Here is an 18782-nt window from a genome sequence, read left to right as displayed (position 1 = left end):
GGGAGAAGAATATTGGTGGCATTTTCAGACTCTATCAAATATTTTTATAGTGTTCGCTGCTAGGCTGTGCTCAGCAGTGCTCGAAGAAAGTCCTCTCTATTTACATTTTAGGCAAGGGGTGGAATTCAATAATTTGCAAAGTTTACTATTCTTCAGTAAGTGCAGAACATGCTGAAAACTGTTCACCAGTCACATCAAATTAAAATTACCTAAAATACTGTATATAAGGAATTGGACCATAATTGTGAGTGATGTCAGGTAGTTCCAGCCTCACTCAAGCATATGTTTTGGGACCATTAAAAATGTAAGCCCTTTTGGGAAAATATTTTTTGATAGTTTAGGGTTTATGATCACCACAAATCCACGTACAGCAGTCAGGAGTTATTTCAAATAAACTTGCATCGGTGATAAACTGACCATTATTTCCTAAACAGCATTGTTAGTCTGTCAACTCATTTTGCTTAATTGGAAATATCCTAATGAGAAAGTGACATTTTATATGATCTAAAACTAAAACTCAAATTTCCTTTGTTTTGGATTGTGCAGAGCTTCTTTAGAATTTGGCATGATTTCATTGATGTTATTTTAAAATAAGTCTGTGGAAGTCCTTGTCTGTGTCTCTGAACTCCTCTTGTTTTAATTCATAAAAGAATGTATAACATGGTGAGACTCTTTTTAATTAATGTTATTATGTTTCATTGACATATTTTAAAACTTCTTCTGTATTGCATAGATTTACAACAGAAAATACTGGAGAACTGATAAAGACAGGAGAAGGAAATAAGTGGTGTTAATGTTGGAAGTGTCCACCATATCAATACCAATTTCTAGCATACTGTGTTGTCTTACCACCACCTCATCACCTTTTGTTAGAGGCAATTTGAGAGGAGACTGAATTACTAGAGGCACCATTAAGATGAGCAGTAGGGGAAAGGCCATCCTAATCTGGGAAGTTTTCAGGAAACTTTGATTTTGGTGAAGTGTGGTCAAGTTGGGTGCATCAATTTTGTAGGGAGGTTTTAGCAACATTGTGTGTAAATAAAAGTGAGTAAATGTCTTTTTAATAGCAAAGAATTAAGGGTGATTGTATGAATGCCACATGACACCAGTTGAGCTTCTTAAGGTATTGCTAGGTATGGGCAGTAATACCCAAAGAAAATAATTACATCTGGAGAAATGTTTTAATTCCAAACACTTAATACAATGTTGGCACTGGGTAGAGTAGGCTGATATTCTGGTTGAATGGATATTTATTTCAAAGTAATCACAGTAAACCTGTTTATGGAGCCAAATTCAGAAAAGGTTTTTATTTGCGCGAGTAGAAAAAATGTATACATGAATGACCAGCTAAACCAGTCCCAATAATAAGGCTTGGATATTAATTACAGCTGATTACCTTTAAAAAGTCATCATCCGACTGTTAGAGCAACTTTTCTTAATTCTCTGCATTCAAATGTTGCCAGCCTTACATGGACTAACTGCACCACAGAGGCTCATTACAAATAGGTACACTGGCTTGACAGACATCTGAAAGATTTGTTGGATAAGTAAGCTGTGTGGTAGGAAACTCTAGAAGACCACGAACTTGGCAGTGAGTGCAGCAAGAACATCTGCATAAATATCTGTAAAACTTTGAGGCAGACCTACCAGTCCCTATAAGTGAAAGAGCTAAGCCCATGGACATTTGGCAGACAGCTTCTTGACATTTTCAACCACAAGACCAGCTGCAAAATTATTAGTCAGTCTGCCACATTAGGTGCTTGTGTGAGGTTTTGCTTGATGCCATTTATATTTTTGAGTCAGGTTTTTGTTTTTGCTTCAGATAGAGTTGTATATGGCAGCTCTTCAAATGACTGCTTAAATTGTTACATTGTGCATACAATATGATTGGGTTTAGAATAGATGTTTATTGGATTATAATAAAAGTGTTCTTCTAATATATAAAGCAGAGTCGATGTGTGTATGTATGTATGTTTGTTTGTCCGCCATACAAATCTGTATCAGGCGACCGATCTCCTTTGTGACCAGGAGAGGTCATGGGGTATGTTTGGTTGGGAAAAATGTTTGTGGTGAACCGCAGGGGACCTTTTCACTGACACAACATTCGGCACACGTCCCCGTACTTATCATCGACAAGATGGCCTCACGTTGCAACAGACGTTCACCACTGCACCATCTAGCGGCAGCTTTGATCTGTGTGTGTTGCTGTTTACCCATGTATCTTTAAATTGCCAAGAGATGGCGGAAGTGTCCAAGTATGAGAAGGCCGACTGCTTTGATTGGGTGCAGGGGAACTGCCGTATGAACACCCGCGTTTCCGCACGTCACACTCTCACACACACTGATAGTGCTGTATTTCATTCGCCAACATCCGTTATATGCAAGCACGTTTGAACAGAGACTCTCCTTAAAAAGACAGCATCCTTCCCTCACCATTTTCCCCAAACGCAGCACTGGTTGTATGTCACTTCTCTCTGTATTTACCATCACTAACGTCCATTAGATGGCATCACGGTTCAACACACATGCTTCTTACAAACAGAGCACCCCTCCCCACCATTTTTCCCAGTACAGTTTCAGTGCTACTCTTTCCCACTGGTTTTCCGTATTTGCGGTGCTATTTGCTTGCTTTCCGACTCACAGTACGATTTCAGTGTTGCTCTTTCTGATTGACTGGTGCTGTTTGTTCGCTTTCTGACGTATTGTTAATAACGTAAATTAATCTCACTGTGGTGCTTGTTCCATACGTAATACCATGTAACACATTATAATTGTCCTGCTTTTCGCTAATATACCCATGTCACTGAAAAAAAGATGTAGAATTGGAAGGTCCACTTCAGATGCCACAAGAAAGTGTATTTCAAGAGCCTCTGAAACGCCACAGCAGACAGAATCCAGAGTGGAGGAACTTTCAATAAAATGTCAGTCAGAGAACTGTCTGTTCTATTTCTGTGCTCTGTTTCTTTCACTTGGGCAATTTACCGGTTATAGATTCGTACTCCTGCTAGTTTATTATAACTTTAAGCATTACTTTAAACTGTACTTGTTATTATTTTGTGGGAATTGCCTTGGATAAAGGCTTCTGCCAAATAAAGAATAATTGTTGGATCAGTACTAAAATTTGGACTTTGGTATCAATACCAGCTTTAAAACCACAATACTAGTAGTAAAACAGTTCTAAAGCAGACAATTGGTAACTTGCCCCAGTCTTACTCCATCCATGTTACAGCTCACAATGACATGCCTCCCTGCTGCTCTGTGCCATTACATTGTACTATGCAATAAATAGGGGGCCTGTGAAGTCCCAAACATGTTGAACCTTTTAGTTTAATTTCAATAAGTCTACAGTATGAATATTTTTCAACGTATTACACTACCAATTCTTGAGGGAATTGGGAGTGGGTTGAGAGAAAATTTGACATTTTCTTCCAGTATTGAAAATCCTGAAAATTTGGTTGTTTTGATAATTCTTTATGCCACACAACTAGATAAATAATAATAATAACAATTAAGTGTAAGCTTTAATTTAATACATTGGATCCAGTAATAATGTAAATACACCTAATAATTGATTCAAATTTTATCGTAACTCTTTAAGATATTTAAATAAGTGATGTCATTGTTGTGCCTTGTTGCATGTTTTTATTTTGTTTTATTTTTTTAATTCTTGGTAATAGTATTGCCTCATGCCTAATGCTATTTTCTTAATAGTAACATTAGAAATTTCAACTTCTATTAATATGTTTAATTAGACAACTAAATAATGAAAACCTGCTTGTTTATCAATTGTGTTAAACTTATTTACTAAGAAATCCATTTTGTGTATCGCTCATTGCATGAGTTTTATGTGATCTTTGTAGACCATATATTTTCTTTGGAGATTAAACCCTGTTTTTTATTTATTTATTTTTTGTAAAGTGAATTTATTGCATTCTCTTGTTTTTGTCATCCTCTGCACAAATATAAAAATAAAACTGTTAACTTCAGATATTTGATAAATTCTAATTAAGAACACTTGATATTTAAATATTTTGATATGTCTTTCAAATATTTACACATTTTCTTAGAGTCACTATTTACTACAATAACAACCATTGTTCTTACAAAGAAAGAAATCTAAGGATTCTAAAAATTCAAGCTATTAAAAACATACATGAAAGACATGTTACTGGTAAATCTATTCAGAGGAGATGGAATTAGTCTTTATTTGATCAGTGAGAGGTGTACCTTGACACTACTGCTGATGGAACATGAAACAATCATGTAATCTTAAAGTCATGACTAGCACTTTTGACATTTTATGAAAAGGATGTTTTTGTATAGATTAAAAATCATTTTCATCTAATGTTAAAATAATACTGTAGAAATGTTTCTCTTATTTCATGGTGCACCCCTTTTTCTTAATCAGGTCCTACTCCAGCACTTCCATTGATGATGCAATGAAGAAGTCTGAAGAACCTCCCACTCCACCACCCAGACCTCAGAAAACACATTCAAGAGCCTCATCCCTTGACCTTAATAAACTTTTTCAACAGAATAACCAAGGTAACAAATATTCAGTCACCATTGGCAGTGTTTATGGCTGAATACGAGCTGTTTGGAATGAAGAGTTAAATGTAATCAGAATTACACACAGTATATATTGTGAATGGCACTATATAGCACCTGACCCGACACAGATTGGACATGGGAGGCACGTGTAAAATAAAAGGACTTTTATTTCTCTTCAGCTAGAGGGCACGTCTTCCCCGTAATCCCCCCAGCCACAACACAGTCCCAAGCACCATTAACCACCAATACAGCACAATCACTTTTCTCTTCCTTGACGACACCACCACTCCTCCCTAGCAACCTTGTCCTCCTCCACTCGACTCTGGCCGATGAGTGGTGGTTACTGGCTTCCTTTTATAGGTCACCTGGAAATGCTCCAGATATTTGATCACCAAGATCTGGCGGCACTTCCAGGTGTGATGAAATTGTTGCCCACACGGGCTCAGGAGTCCCAAACACAGCACCCCCTGGCAGTACCTGTGGGACCCAACAGAGCTGCCCCCAACTCCAATTCCCAGTGAGCCCTGTGGGAAACCGAGGCACTACACCAGCCCAGGGGGGTGGCCATCTTACAGTAAAAGTAATAATCAACAAAAGAAACTATAGAGAAAACAATTATAGGTTTGCCACTAATATATAGAGACATGACATGTTATACTCTATTCCTTTCCACTATACAGCACACGTTTTGAAAGTTTACAAGCTTAGCTTATTTACAGATTGGCTATGTGAACTGCATGGTACATAGTCTGAAACTGTTTAAAGGAAATAACTTACAGCACAAGTTTCTAAAGATTATTCTTAAACAGGAGAATAAAAAGAAAGTAAAATGTCATCTGTTCTCAGAACCTGCATGCACACTGTCAGCTCCACACCTCTTCTCCACATGTCATTGCTTTACATCTTTCATTATTTCATATACATTCAGAGAAGCTTAAAACTCTATTCTAGGTCTTTCAACGAGTTTCGCAATATTCTGGTATACCGTTACAGTTCTTGAGTGAGAACATTCACATAGGATAATTGACTGTAGTATTTATACCATACTTTGTTATACAGTACATAAGGATTTTAGCTTTCATTTTTGAAATATACTATAAATTGCGACAACCCATTATATAATTAAACACAATAATAGGAATTCATAGCTGTGTATTATGCTTGTTTTTAAATAGATGTGTTCATTCATTTTTTTGACCTGATTATTCCATGTCTAGGGCTGAAGAGAGACAGAGTTTATCACTGTGTCATCATGTACAGAATATGTAGATTATGGAACCATAATGACGTATTCATGACTATACAGTATGACAAATTTCACAGTTTTTTTATTTTTAGACTGATTTGGCAAAATTCATCATTTTTGTTCTACTTATTTTTCCTGAGGGTGGTTAAACTAACAACACACTGAGCTGAATTGACCGGTCTTCTGTGTCTCCAACAGCCACCTCTAGTTATAGAATTCCCAGACAGTTGACAAATATCATTTCTCCAGCAATTTCTGTGTCAGACCTGCATCTTTTCCTAGTAAGTTTTGTCTGCTACACCTCCAGGCAACACACTTACCATATGCTGAAACCATATTTCCCATATAGGTAAGTTCTACACTCTGTCATGGAGATGGAGTACTGCAATGGTGTGCAGGGACAATATTTTGGCCTCCTGTAGTCACCACGTCATTGTCTTAGTCACTACCCAGAGCTTGTGAACATAGGTAGGGACGACTGGTAAAGAAAAAGCTTTGTTTCTGGACTTTGCCACCTCTTCACTACCACATTCTGATACAACATTTGCAAATCTGCTATCATTGCACTTATTTGTTGGTTATCTCACAATAATCCCTGTCATCACATATGACCTATACTGTACTTGAATTCCTCTACCTGGGTCAGTTTCACACCATTATCTAAAGAAAATAAGTCACTTTGTTCTGGTAGAAATGTCTGAGCACAAATTTGTTAGTTCTAGTTACCTCATATTGTGCTTTGAAAAGCCAACGAGACAATACCATCTCTAAACAATATAAATGCAAACATATTAGAGCCTCACAATTGATACTACCCAAGGCTCAGCTACACCCTGATATCATGTTCATGAATGTCAAGAAAAGGAGAAGGAGAGAAAATACACACCAAATAACTACATTGAAAAATGATTTTACAGAAATTAAAATACAGCTCTTGTTGCACAAATACAGGTTGCCAGTGGCATAAATCCATACAATACAACCATGATATAATACAGAGCCAATTGCTTTTTTCAAGTCACCAACAGTTACAGATTTTGTGGGATTTGTTGTTGGGCTTCATGAATGGCTGTTAAGTCCAGTCTTTGAGGCACACTCTCAAGGGCAGTAGGGGCACTGAAAGGATGTTATTATGGGTGCAGGTGCCGACTACTTTCTGCATTACCTGGCAGTAGTAATTTGCCCCCTCTGGCTGTTTTCAGATAAATACATGCTATCTGTGTTGTAGCTCGCCATGTGTTTCTGTTTTCAGCACAAAGCTCAAGATCTTTTGCAGAGATTCCACAATATTTCATGTTGTCTTTGATACTCCTTACAAAATTTTTGTACACCCTCTCTTTCTGTGGTGCAAAAACTCTAGGGAATTTAGTATGACATATAGAAGCTATCAATATCAATGATGTACCATTGCTTAGATCAGGGCATCCAATTGGTCTTCTACTTATTGGCCTCTCTGGAGAGTGTGTTGGTAATGGTCAGGTTGCTCTCAGCAAATATCATTAAAAAGGAGCAGGCTGTTGCTATTGATTCTCTAGAGTCCATGTGCACTTATCATGCTTTCCCAGCTCTCATGTTCACACCCTGCGCTTGCACTGAAATTGGTGAATATTATAAGTTTTTTTTTTCTCAGTGGTAGACTTTACAAAATTCTACCAGAATGTCTTTTTGTTTCCTTAGTAACTGGTTACAATAGAAGCATATACTGTATATTAATAATGGTGACATAAAGAGAAGGAGTGAGGTGGAAGCAAAGCTTCATCAGGTTTTTGTTTATACCTGTAGGAAAGTCAGAAAGTTGATAAAGAAATGTGATACAAATGGCAAATCACACTCCATGTGTTCCCTCCTCATTTTTCAGCTTTGTCCTTCCAAAAAAAGTTGTTACTTCCTTGGGGTTTACAAATCAATCCTTCATCAACAAGACATATCTGAATACGAATAGCAATGTTAATTCTATAGCATGCCTGTCTATAGGGGTTTAAGTGCTCTGGGGTCTCGCTGTCTCAAAATCACAAAGCTGCATAAAGTGTTCAGAAGAAGTTTACTTTTTTATTTTCAGCTGTAGAAATGGGTGAACTGCTAGTCATGTCCTCCTGGACAATTAGTTTGTAATTGGAAGGGCAGGCATTTTTACAATACCTTTTCCAGTCCCCTCCATAAGTTGAGTAAGCACTGATGTCCATAAAGAGGGTTGCTCAATTACCTGTGATACTGCTGAACTTACCTGTTGCCCTTGGGCCAGGGAACAGTAATACCTGATCAACACACTATCTAAGTGCAAGCTTGGGACAAGTCATACACACTACCTGTTGTTTCATTCCTCTCCTATCACTGTTTAACTCAAATTGCACACAGTACTCCAATAGGAGTGCCTACTACCAAACAGCTAGGTGTTTGCTGTTCAGCACAAGGCCAGCAAAAACAAAAAAAATATATTTTTTACATGTATACTTGTTCCTTCCTCACCAGAATACTACACTTCTTTGAAACAGGATAAACATATTGCTAGCTTCTTTCCACAATGTGGAAGAAGCACATATTAACTTCCTTAGTGTTTATTTCAAATGTAGCTTGGTCCTCCTCAGTAGTTGTTGGAAACAAGATGCAGCATATTGTCTTCTGATATTAAGCTCCTTTTTACAAATTACTATGGCTACATTTAAGAGTAAAAAAAGGTACTGGGCCTTTCATATCTTTACACATGTGTGATCCATTGCCAATACTAGAAAAAGCTTGAAGTGTAAGTGCAAACACACAATTTAAAAAAAAACAACACAAGGTCCTCGTTTTGTTATGGATAAAAACCTTCAAGCCCATCGCTAAATTAGAAAGTGCAGGTTGCACATGCACACACAAACATACACACACACACACACAAGGGTATAGAGAATAATTCAGGGCCAATTTTTCCAGTCCTTCAATTGGTAACATGCTTGCAGCACCCAGCATGCAGACAGCTTCAAATACTATTTTTTTCACAAGCTATATTTTTCTAGGTAAATAAGTAATTAAGCGCATACTAGAAAATTAGAAAAAAAATTCTTAAGAAGACAAAGCTAAGCGTAATTATAAACATATGAGTGTGTTAAATTACTGAGAGAAGCATATTACTTATTTTGCATTTAATGCAGACAGGCCACTTTCCCCACACCATTTTATTTTTCAAAATTCATGTGGTTTTATACATCACCAGCACTAGTGATAGTGTTGCACTGTAATCCCCTGCTATAATGACATGCCCAGGACTATCACAGTTTAAAAACCCATTTATTCCTAGACTATTTCAATTGATTAAATAAGGGGGTGTGCACTGCCCTCAATGACTATTACTGTACTTAGAAACAAAAATGTTGCCATTAAGTCAGAGACTCTGTGTTTGTGAATGAGGAGACCCCTTCTAGTGGCTTACAATAGGTTGGCCAGTAAATTGACTCAAGCTCTGGTCACTATACTTACTTTTTCAAGGTTCTATGACTTCTGGGTTTTCAAGGGAACTAGCAGTCAAGTGCACTTGTTGTATCTGTCCCCATGCTTCGCTGTCTCTCCTTTGATTTAGTTTCCATAACCTTTGCCAAAATTATCACAATCCTTCTACAGTGTTCATATAGTTTTGATCCTTTTTAATGCAAAAATAGTCTATTCTTCTTAGTTCATGTTTTAGTTGAACACATACATAATTAGGGCCAGTGTGTTTCGGTGGGCTGATCAGGTGATTGCCTTAGGAGCAAGGAAAAGTAGCAGTGGTGAAAATGAGTTGACACATCCATACTGGCTGCATGCAACTCTACAGTCTACCAAGGCTATATTCAGATTGCAGTTAAAGATGTCTTAATTCTGTTTGGCAAGTGATTCATATTCAGTATGGCTATGTACTGATATCTACCTCGAATCTGCAAAATTATAAAAAAATAATTAATCAGTCAGATGCAAACCAATAAACAAACATGAATACCAGCTACATGCATATTGATTTTAAGTTTTGTACAGTGCAAGATATCTGCAAATTGGTCAGCTCACAATAGCCAGTGCTCAGAGACACCTACAGTAGAAAATTAAGCATTAGAGGTGATACATTGCGGCAAATAGCAGTTAGGCTGTTTTAGACTTTCTTTTGCACATTTCACATTTCTGTAAAAGATTGATTCTACTGTGTGTCACAGAAGTGAAAAAATATTAACTTTGAAAAAAGAGTGTAAACAATCTCTGGCCTTGGTTATTCTTGGTTTAACATGACATCCATCCAGGTAGCTTACAGTTATAGTGACAGCACCATTATATTTTTTCAATGTATCTCCAGAAAGTGCAACCATGTAAATTTTATTTAGGCCTTGAAAATAAATTGACTAGTCAAATATACTCAAAACATTCAAAGAAATCAAAGTGTAATAATTACGGAGTATTTACTCATATTACCTGTTTATATTATTTCTGTTTATGCAAATAATACAATATCACTATGCAGTCAACGCGTGGGGTCAGTTTTGCTTCAGGTGCCATTATGTCATTTACCAACCCTTTACATTGTGCACCATATTTTAAAAAGCAATCCTTACCAATAAATAGATTATTAAAATTGGAGAAATTGATAAAATTGGATATAATTTATTTTTGGAATGGAAAGGCTTTTAAATTTATGAAAAAGAATAGAAAAAACATAGTGGCAAAATTAGCACTCAAAAGAAAATGCGAGCAATGAACTGTCCCATTTATTCATATTTTCAAGCTAATAAAAAGGAGTTTAATTTAATGCAGTGTTTTTTGTTCTTATAATAGAAAATCATTATTATTTACAAATGTATTAAATCATCACTTAGCATTGTCTAGAGAAACAAAGACTGTAACTGGTGATGATCTCTTCAGCACAAAGTTAATTGAAGATTTTAAAGGTTCGTGATACTTGAACTTATCCTTAAAAAACATTTATCATAGAATTAAAGCTGCTTGTTTGAATTCCAGCTAGACTACTAATTAGAGACAAAGAATTCCTTTTAATTGAAATGCTTGCATGTTTTGTTGTTTCGTTGTTTCTGCATTAAGTCTATGGGTAATAAAAAAGCTCACATTGTCATTTTATCTAAGGTGTATGGAACACGATCTTAAAATCCGGAACTAAAATCCATTTCTACTATTTTGTGTTTAACTAGTTCTTTTATAAAGTTGGCAGTTCATACCATGCACACATATATAATTGTCATGACAATTTAACATAAAATAATTTTCTTCATTTCTACTGTTTGTGAACTTGCTGCTTTTCCATTTTTTTAGGTAAAAATAGTATAATAGTATTTTTTTACCCTGTCCAGTTTTTCACATTTGTGAAAGTAAAGCATTTTTACAGCTTTTATATGAAATGTAGAAACTAATTAGTGTTTATGCGTCCTGCAGGCATTATAGTCAATCAGGAAGGGCTTTAATTAAAAGTGTGAAACAGCTTCTCTTTAGGAGGGTGAGTGGAATTTAAACCCACAGACTCTGCAGACAGCCAGGAACAGAGTTGGACAGCTCTGTATTAGAGTATCTTTACAGATTATCATTTGTAAATTGTAGTCAAAGAGAGCTTTGCTGTCTGCATCAAACTGAATAAATAGTCTGCTTCCTGAATACAATTACAGGGAAAACAATACATTCCAAGCTGTCATACATGTATTTTGGAGCCTTGGCACTATATCACATAACTAATAACTACCACCCATCTTAACTGGGCAGCATCCATGTATACTAGAAATAATGCATGCAGTCATGAATTTCTGGTATTTCACATGTATTTATGTATCTTTTATTACAGGTGGGAAAAGTGCCTGGTTGCCTCCTCCTCCAGCTCTCCCTCCAAGGCCTTTTCCATCACAGGTACAGTTTAAGTTTATCACTGCTTGGTGCTTCCTTCTCTCTCTTTATTCCTAAGTAAGCAATAAAATGAAATAGTTAGTTGTAACTCAAAGCACCTGGCATTATATCAGCGTGGATCCACATTCTCTTTTTAAAAATATTTTTTACCAAATTGTATTCCCTATCTGGAAAAATAAAAATTCTTCCCATTGAAAATAAGATATAATTTTACTTATAGAAAACAGGATAACACCTGAAGATGAAAGTGATTAGGTTTAATAAATTTATTGGATATAAATACATTTAATACAATAATTTAATATTGAGCAAACAACCAGATTACTGGGTGTCCTGATCTATTTCCATACTTTGTCAGTTTGGTACATTATTTACATTACAGTATATACATAATATATATTGTTCGCCCGGTTATGTATATTGGGAGCAGAGCCTGTACCTGATCATTTCAAACTACACGACAAACCCCCTACCCAGAAACTCGGCAATGGTACTTTCCCATCTGGTTAGACTACTGGTCCTGTCCCTGTTTCTTCCGGGAATCTTCCATCCTGCCAACTATGTCACTATCACAAAAATTACCAGAAAACATCAAAAAAAGTTTGAAGGCAGTCACCCATATATTACGCCCTGGCTGTAAATAGGTAAATTTGTCATAATGTTATTCACTCAGATTCCAAAACAGAACTGGTTGAGAGGAGTATAGATGGCGTGATGTCATCATTAGCTCCAGAAAAAAGAAGTTACGTCATCAGACTGGAAGCATGTGGAATTTCCCATAGATGGTCTGCAGAGGATTGAGAGAGAAATTCAGTGCACCTTGCCACCCCCTGGTCTAGCGAGGAACTACCATCATTGGCCCATTAGATGTGTGTGTGTATGTGTATATATATATATATATATATATATATATATATATAGTCACGCAATAGTAGGAGGCAAAGGATTGATTGAATACATACTAATAAAAGGCAAAGCCCTCACTGATCACTAATTCTCCAACTTCCCGTGTAGGTAGAAGGCTGAAATTTGGCAGGCTCATTCCTTACAGGTTATTTACAAAAGTTAAGCAGGTTTCATTTCGAAATTCTACGCGTGACGGTCATAACTGAATCCTACTTACGCATAAATATACGTCCATAGCCTGCAGCTCGGTCACCGTGTGAGGTGGAGTTGCGTTCCCCCATCCCCACGCCTTACACATAGTTGGCTGCCTGCCTATATTGCATCCCCCATCCCCACGTCTCCCATGTAATTGGCTGCCTGCCCATATAAGGTCGTCCATCGCTCCGGTCTCTTTATTCCCTTCCTTGCTTCGTCTCAGTATTCATGTCTCCTTGCTGATAACTGCAGACTTTTTATTTAATCCATAGCTTCTTCGCTGTTTTATTGTTCGTTTATTATGCTTATAGTTATTGTGTAGGTGTTTTAGACTTAGTTTACATTGTTCAGGTACCCATTTCTTTTACCATTCCAACTATACCCCCATTAACATGTCTATCGAGGTGATCACCATCGATCAAAGAACTGTCACTTACAGAGTGGTTTCTATGCCCGGAGATGGCGCCTGCCTTTTACATTCTCTGTGTTACATATTGCACAGCCATATCAGGCTCACTCTTGATATCCGGAGGAACATTCTGTCTTATGTATTGAATGACTGGGACAGGTTCAAGGTGTGGACTGATGACGGTACAGGAGATAATTATACTACACAGGAGCACTATAAGAGTGAAATGCTTAAGCCTTTCACCTATGCATCTGCATGTGAGTCGATGGCTGCCGCTGAATTGTTCGGTTGTCGCTTTCAAGTGTACCGAAATGGCCAAATATTTTACACCTTTTGACAACCGCCAATGCCTCTTAAACATCTTAGATTGACAGGTGACGATTTCAGTAGTGGACACTTTGATGTTTATGAATGTTTAAACTCTCAAAAGCTGAATGTGAAGTTATCAATGAAACCGGTTGTATACTTACAACGCTTGCCAGATGCCGAATGTCTCTTCAACTCTTCAAGTCCTACAAATGCTGTCGTAATTGAAACAAACCATGAAACTCAAACCGATTATGAGAGCAGCAATCCAAGCAGTGAGATTTGAAACAAGATTACTGTTCACATGGCCAACTGTATATTGCATGCTCAAGAGTAAGCTCAGCGCACAGCTTGGTCATATTACAACAGGAGGGCCGAACTCACAATGTGGTATACAAAGAGATCCTTAACAAATAATTATTGGTATATTTTCCCTTAGATTAAAAAGGTTTAATTTTGTTCTTAATAAAAATTTTAAGGCAGTACTTCACCGCTGCGAAGTGCGGGTATTTTGCTAGTATATATACAGTGGTGTGTAAAACTATTTGCCCCCTTCCTGATTTCTTATTCTTTTGCATGTTTGTCACACAAAATGTTTCTGATCATCAAATACATTTAACCATTAGTCAAATATAACACAAGTAAACACAAAATGCAGTTTTTAAATGATGGTTTTTATTATTTAGGGAGAAAAAAAGTCCAAACCTACATGGCCATGTGTGAAAAAGTAATTGCCCCCTTGTTAAAAAATAACCTATCTGTGGTGTATCACACCTGAGTTCAATTTCCGTAGCCACCCCCAGGCCTGATTACTGCCACACCTGTTTCAATCAAGAAATCACTTAAATAGGAGCTGCCTGACACAGAGAAGTAGACCAAAAGCACCTCAAAAGCTAGACATCATGCCAAGATCCAAAGAAATTCAGGAACACATGAGAACAGAAGTAATTGAGATCTATCAGTCTGGTAAAGGTTATAAAGCCATTTCTAAAGCTTTGGGACTCCAGCGAACCACAGTGAGAGCCATTATTCACAAATGGCAAAAACATGGAACAGTGGTGAACCTTCCCAGGAGTGGCCAGCTGACCAAAATTACCCCAAGAGCGCAGAGACGACTCACCCGAGAGGTCACAAAAGACCCCAGGAAAACGTCTAAAGAACTGCAGGCCTCACTTGCCTCAATTAAGGTCAGTGTTCACGACTCCACCATAAGAAAGAGACTGGCAAAACGGCCTGCATGGCAGATTTCCAAGACGCAAACCACTGTTAAGCAAAAGAACATTAGGGCTTGTCTCAATTTTGCTAAGAAACATCTCAATGATTGCCAAGACTTTTGGGAAAATACCTTGTGGACTGATAAGACAAAAGTTGAACTTTTTGGAAGGCAAATGTCCCGTTACATCTGGCGAAAAGGAACACAGCATTTCAGAAAAGAACATCATACCAACAGTAAAATATGGTGGTGGTAGTGTGATGGTCTGGGGTTGTTTTGCTGCTTCAGGACCTGGAAGGCTTGCTGTGATAGATGGAACCATGAATTCTACTGTCTACCAAAAATCCTGAAGGAGAATGTCCGGCCATCTGTTCGTCAACTCAAGCTGAAGCGATCTTGGGTGCTGCAACAGGACAATGACCCAAAACACACCAGGAAATCCACTTCTGAATGGCTAAAGAAAAACAAAATGAAGACTTTGGAGTGGCCTAGTCAAAGTCCTGACCTGAATCCAATTGAGATGCTATGGCATGACCTTAAAAAGGCGGTTCATGCTAGAAAACCCTTCAATAAAGCTGAATTACAACAATTCTGCAAAGATGAGTGGGCCAAAATTCCTCCAGAGCGCTGTGAAAAACTCATTGCAAGTTATCGCAAACGCTTGATTGCAGTTATTGCTGCTAAGGGTGGGCCCAACCAGTTATTAGGTTCAGGGGGCAATTGCTTTTTCACACAGGGCCATGTAGGTTTGGATTTTTTTTCTCCCTAAATAATAAAAACCATCATTTAAAAACTGCATTTTGTGTTTACTTGTGTTATATTTGACTAATGGTTAAATGTGTTTGATGATCAGAAACATTTTGTGTGACAAACATGCAAAAGAATAAGAAATCAGTAAGGGGGCAAATAGTTTTTCACACCACTGTGTATATATATATATATATATATATATATATATATATACTAGTAAAATACCAGCAGATGGAGAAGTAGTGTGTTAAAGAAGCAATGAAAAGAAAAGGAAACATTTTGAAAATAACGTAACATGATTGTCAATGTAATTGTTTTGTCACTGTTGTGAGTGATGAGTGTTGTTGTCATATATATATATATATATATATATATATTTACACACACACATAAACATATATATATATATATATATATATATCTATACATATACACATATATACATACATATATATATATCTACATATATACACATACATATACACACACACATAAATACATACACACATACATATATACATACACACACATATATACACACAAATACATATATATATATACATACATACACACACACATATATAAACATATATATACATATACATACATATCTACATATATACACACACAGCTATTTCGTATCAGTGCAATACGCTGCTTGTTAAAACGGATGACTCCCGCCTTACGCAAGTCTGCGGATATTATGAACTATCGATTTGTTCAAGTTCTATTTAAATTTTAAATAGAAGGAATTTTTATTTAGTCGACAGAAATATCTTTGGTAGGAATGGTAAAACAGACAGGAATATTATTCTGAATAAATCAACTCAAACCTTAAACAACTTATAATATTTTGCTCTCCATAAAAATATATCCTGTCTAAATTATACAAGTTAGAAATAAAGTAAACGTTAAAAGAACAAACATTCAAATTTCTTTACTCTTATGTAATTTTATATAAAAATAAACTTAGATTTTAAATATCCCAAAAGATTTTGCTCTCCATAAAAATATATCCTGTCAAAATTATACAAATTCAAATATGAACATGCTGCATAACAAAACCTGGAAATATAAATAAAATGTGTTCCTTTCAGCAAAAACAAATCAAATCATTCAGTTGTCTTTGCTCATATGTCATTTTAGAGCTGGACGCCTGGCATCTTTTTTTGGCCACAGGTTCGTTTCTGTTTGTGTGAGGTTCTGTGTTGTGGAGATTCTCAGGATGGATTGCAGGTGCTCATCAGTGAGGCGACTCCTGTGTGCTGTTTTGTTAGTCTTTATCACTGAGAAGAGCTTCTCACACAGATATGTGCTACCAAACATGCACAAGGTTCGAGCCGCATGTAGACGGACTTTTTGTTCTTCAAAGTCACCAAAGCGCCGCAAACTCAGTGCAGTGCCAGTTTATCAGCAAAGTGCGATTTGGGAACACCGTAGTGACGACTTGGTTTAACATTACTTGGCAACAGGGAAAGTGGGGCAAGGTGAACTGGTGCATTTGTGTCTCCCATAAAAGCAGCTTCACTTGAAATCACTTTGTGATTGTGCACGGTTAAAACGTCCGCTGAAGTGTCAGATTCTTATTTAATTATTCTGCTTTCTGTATCTTCTGCATTGCATTCAGGTTACCCTGATGTTTTGTCTCATAGTGCCGCCTTAGATTAAATTCTGTAATTACAGCCACATTAGCTCCACAAATGAGACACACGGGTTCAGTAAACATATACTCAGCCTCCCATCGGTTTTAAAGGCTCTATTTTCAGAATCAACTTTTCTCTTCAGCATCGTGTGAGCTAGCTTCGCAATAACTTGCAGCATCATAAGGTAGACTTGATTAACGCGTAAGTGTTCGGCAAGGCAGCTGAAGCGCTGCATTATGGGATCTGTAGTTTATTGTGTTACCAGCGCTTCATATACCCGGCTTTAATAACAATAATACAGTATATAAAATGATCTCGGGGCGGATATAATTACACCGGGCGGATGTGGCCCGCTGCCCTTGAGTTTGACACATATGGACTAAATAGAACTTGAAAAGATATATTTTTTCAAATGTGATCGCAATTCAGATAGAGTTGACGCGCACTACAGCCTGCATGCCTCAATAAGTCATCCTCCCTCGCTCTTACTTTTTACCGCTCATCTAATGAATACACTGAGTATGGCTTTACCAAAACAATCATTGATGGCTAATAAAGTATCCATTATTCGAGTATGTAGATCGGGATATATATATATATATATATATATATATACCCGTATGCAGCGAGAAGTAGTGTGTTAAAAAGCTAGAAAAGAAAAGGGAACATTTTAAAAATAACGTAACATGACTGTCAATATACAGTATTTGTTTTGTGAGTGTTACTGAGTGTTGCTGTCATCAAGGATTTGATTATCATTATTTCTTTCAATCAGGTTCGTATTTGTAGGATGTGTTGTGTTCAAGTTACATTCCGTGTTTGTCAATCGCTGTAAAGATGACAGGTTTCATTCATCGATTCGCTTCTTACTGCATCAATAAACAGCTCGTCTTCTTCTTTATCTGAGACCTGACACACTGCATGCACGGGTTTTTTTTACACTGTCTTCCTTTAGCGGGACATTGACTTTTTCCAACGTGTGCTTTGTTTCCGCAGTAGTTGGATTTATGAATATGCTTATATGTATCAGACGCTTCATATTTTTGCTGCCTTTTCAATTGTGTAATTCGGTTTTGTTCAGCCTTTGGAACTGTTGCTTTTATCTGTGCACCGCGCCAGTTCACGGAGCCGCTCGTGTACATGCATCGAAGGTTCCCAGCTGTGCTGGTGCCATCTCGCTATGTCCATGGCTGTATTTAATGTTACCTTAGTCCTGGCACTTAAAACTTTCTCTCGCAGTTTCGCTGAGTTTGTGTCAAACACCACCCTGACCATCTCATCTTCCTCTCCATAAGCACAGTCCTTCACCCGTGAATATTTAGTGGCAGTTTGCTATTGGATTGCCGCTGACGGACGGCCTTATATGGGCAGGCACTAAATTACAAACGCCAGCGGCAGCCTGTCTATGAACTTAATTTAAAGTGTAGGTTTACATCGTGCTTTGTTTCAAGTAGCAGAACTCATGAATATGGTTGTATATGTCACTCGCCGCTTCTTATTGTTTCGCTGCCTTCTCAATTATATAATGCATGTTTTCTTCAGCGCTTTTGAGGTCTTCCTGGTTTTCTATGTACTGCGTGATTACGGGAGGCGTGATGATGTCACACTAAACTCCGCCCCACGGCGTTGAAGCTCATCTCCATTACAGTAAATGGAGAAAACTGCTTCCAGTTATGACCATTACGCTAGAATTTCGATATAAAACCTGCCCAACTTTTG

The 18782-nt window shown here is 37.2% G+C and overlaps 1 protein-coding gene across 1 annotated transcript in view; it reads left to right on the top strand.

The window, feature by feature from the left end:
- Positions 1 to 18782, top strand: part of reps2 (RALBP1 associated Eps domain containing 2) — a 251133-nt gene that overhangs the window by 159197 nt on the left and 73154 nt on the right. Inside the window, exons 13-14 of the mRNA XM_039745045.1 lie at positions 4409 to 4545; positions 11583 to 11644. Coding sequence (XP_039600979.1) covers positions 4409 to 4545; positions 11583 to 11644 — 199 coding nt within the window. The remainder of the gene's footprint in view (positions 1 to 4408; positions 4546 to 11582; positions 11645 to 18782) is intronic.

Source organism: Polypterus senegalus, chromosome 2, assembly GCF_016835505.1.
Source record: "Polypterus senegalus isolate Bchr_013 chromosome 2, ASM1683550v1, whole genome shotgun sequence".
NCBI lineage: Eukaryota > Metazoa > Chordata > Cladistia > Polypteriformes > Polypteridae > Polypterus > Polypterus senegalus.
This window is presented reverse-complemented; position numbering and strand designations above follow the sequence as displayed.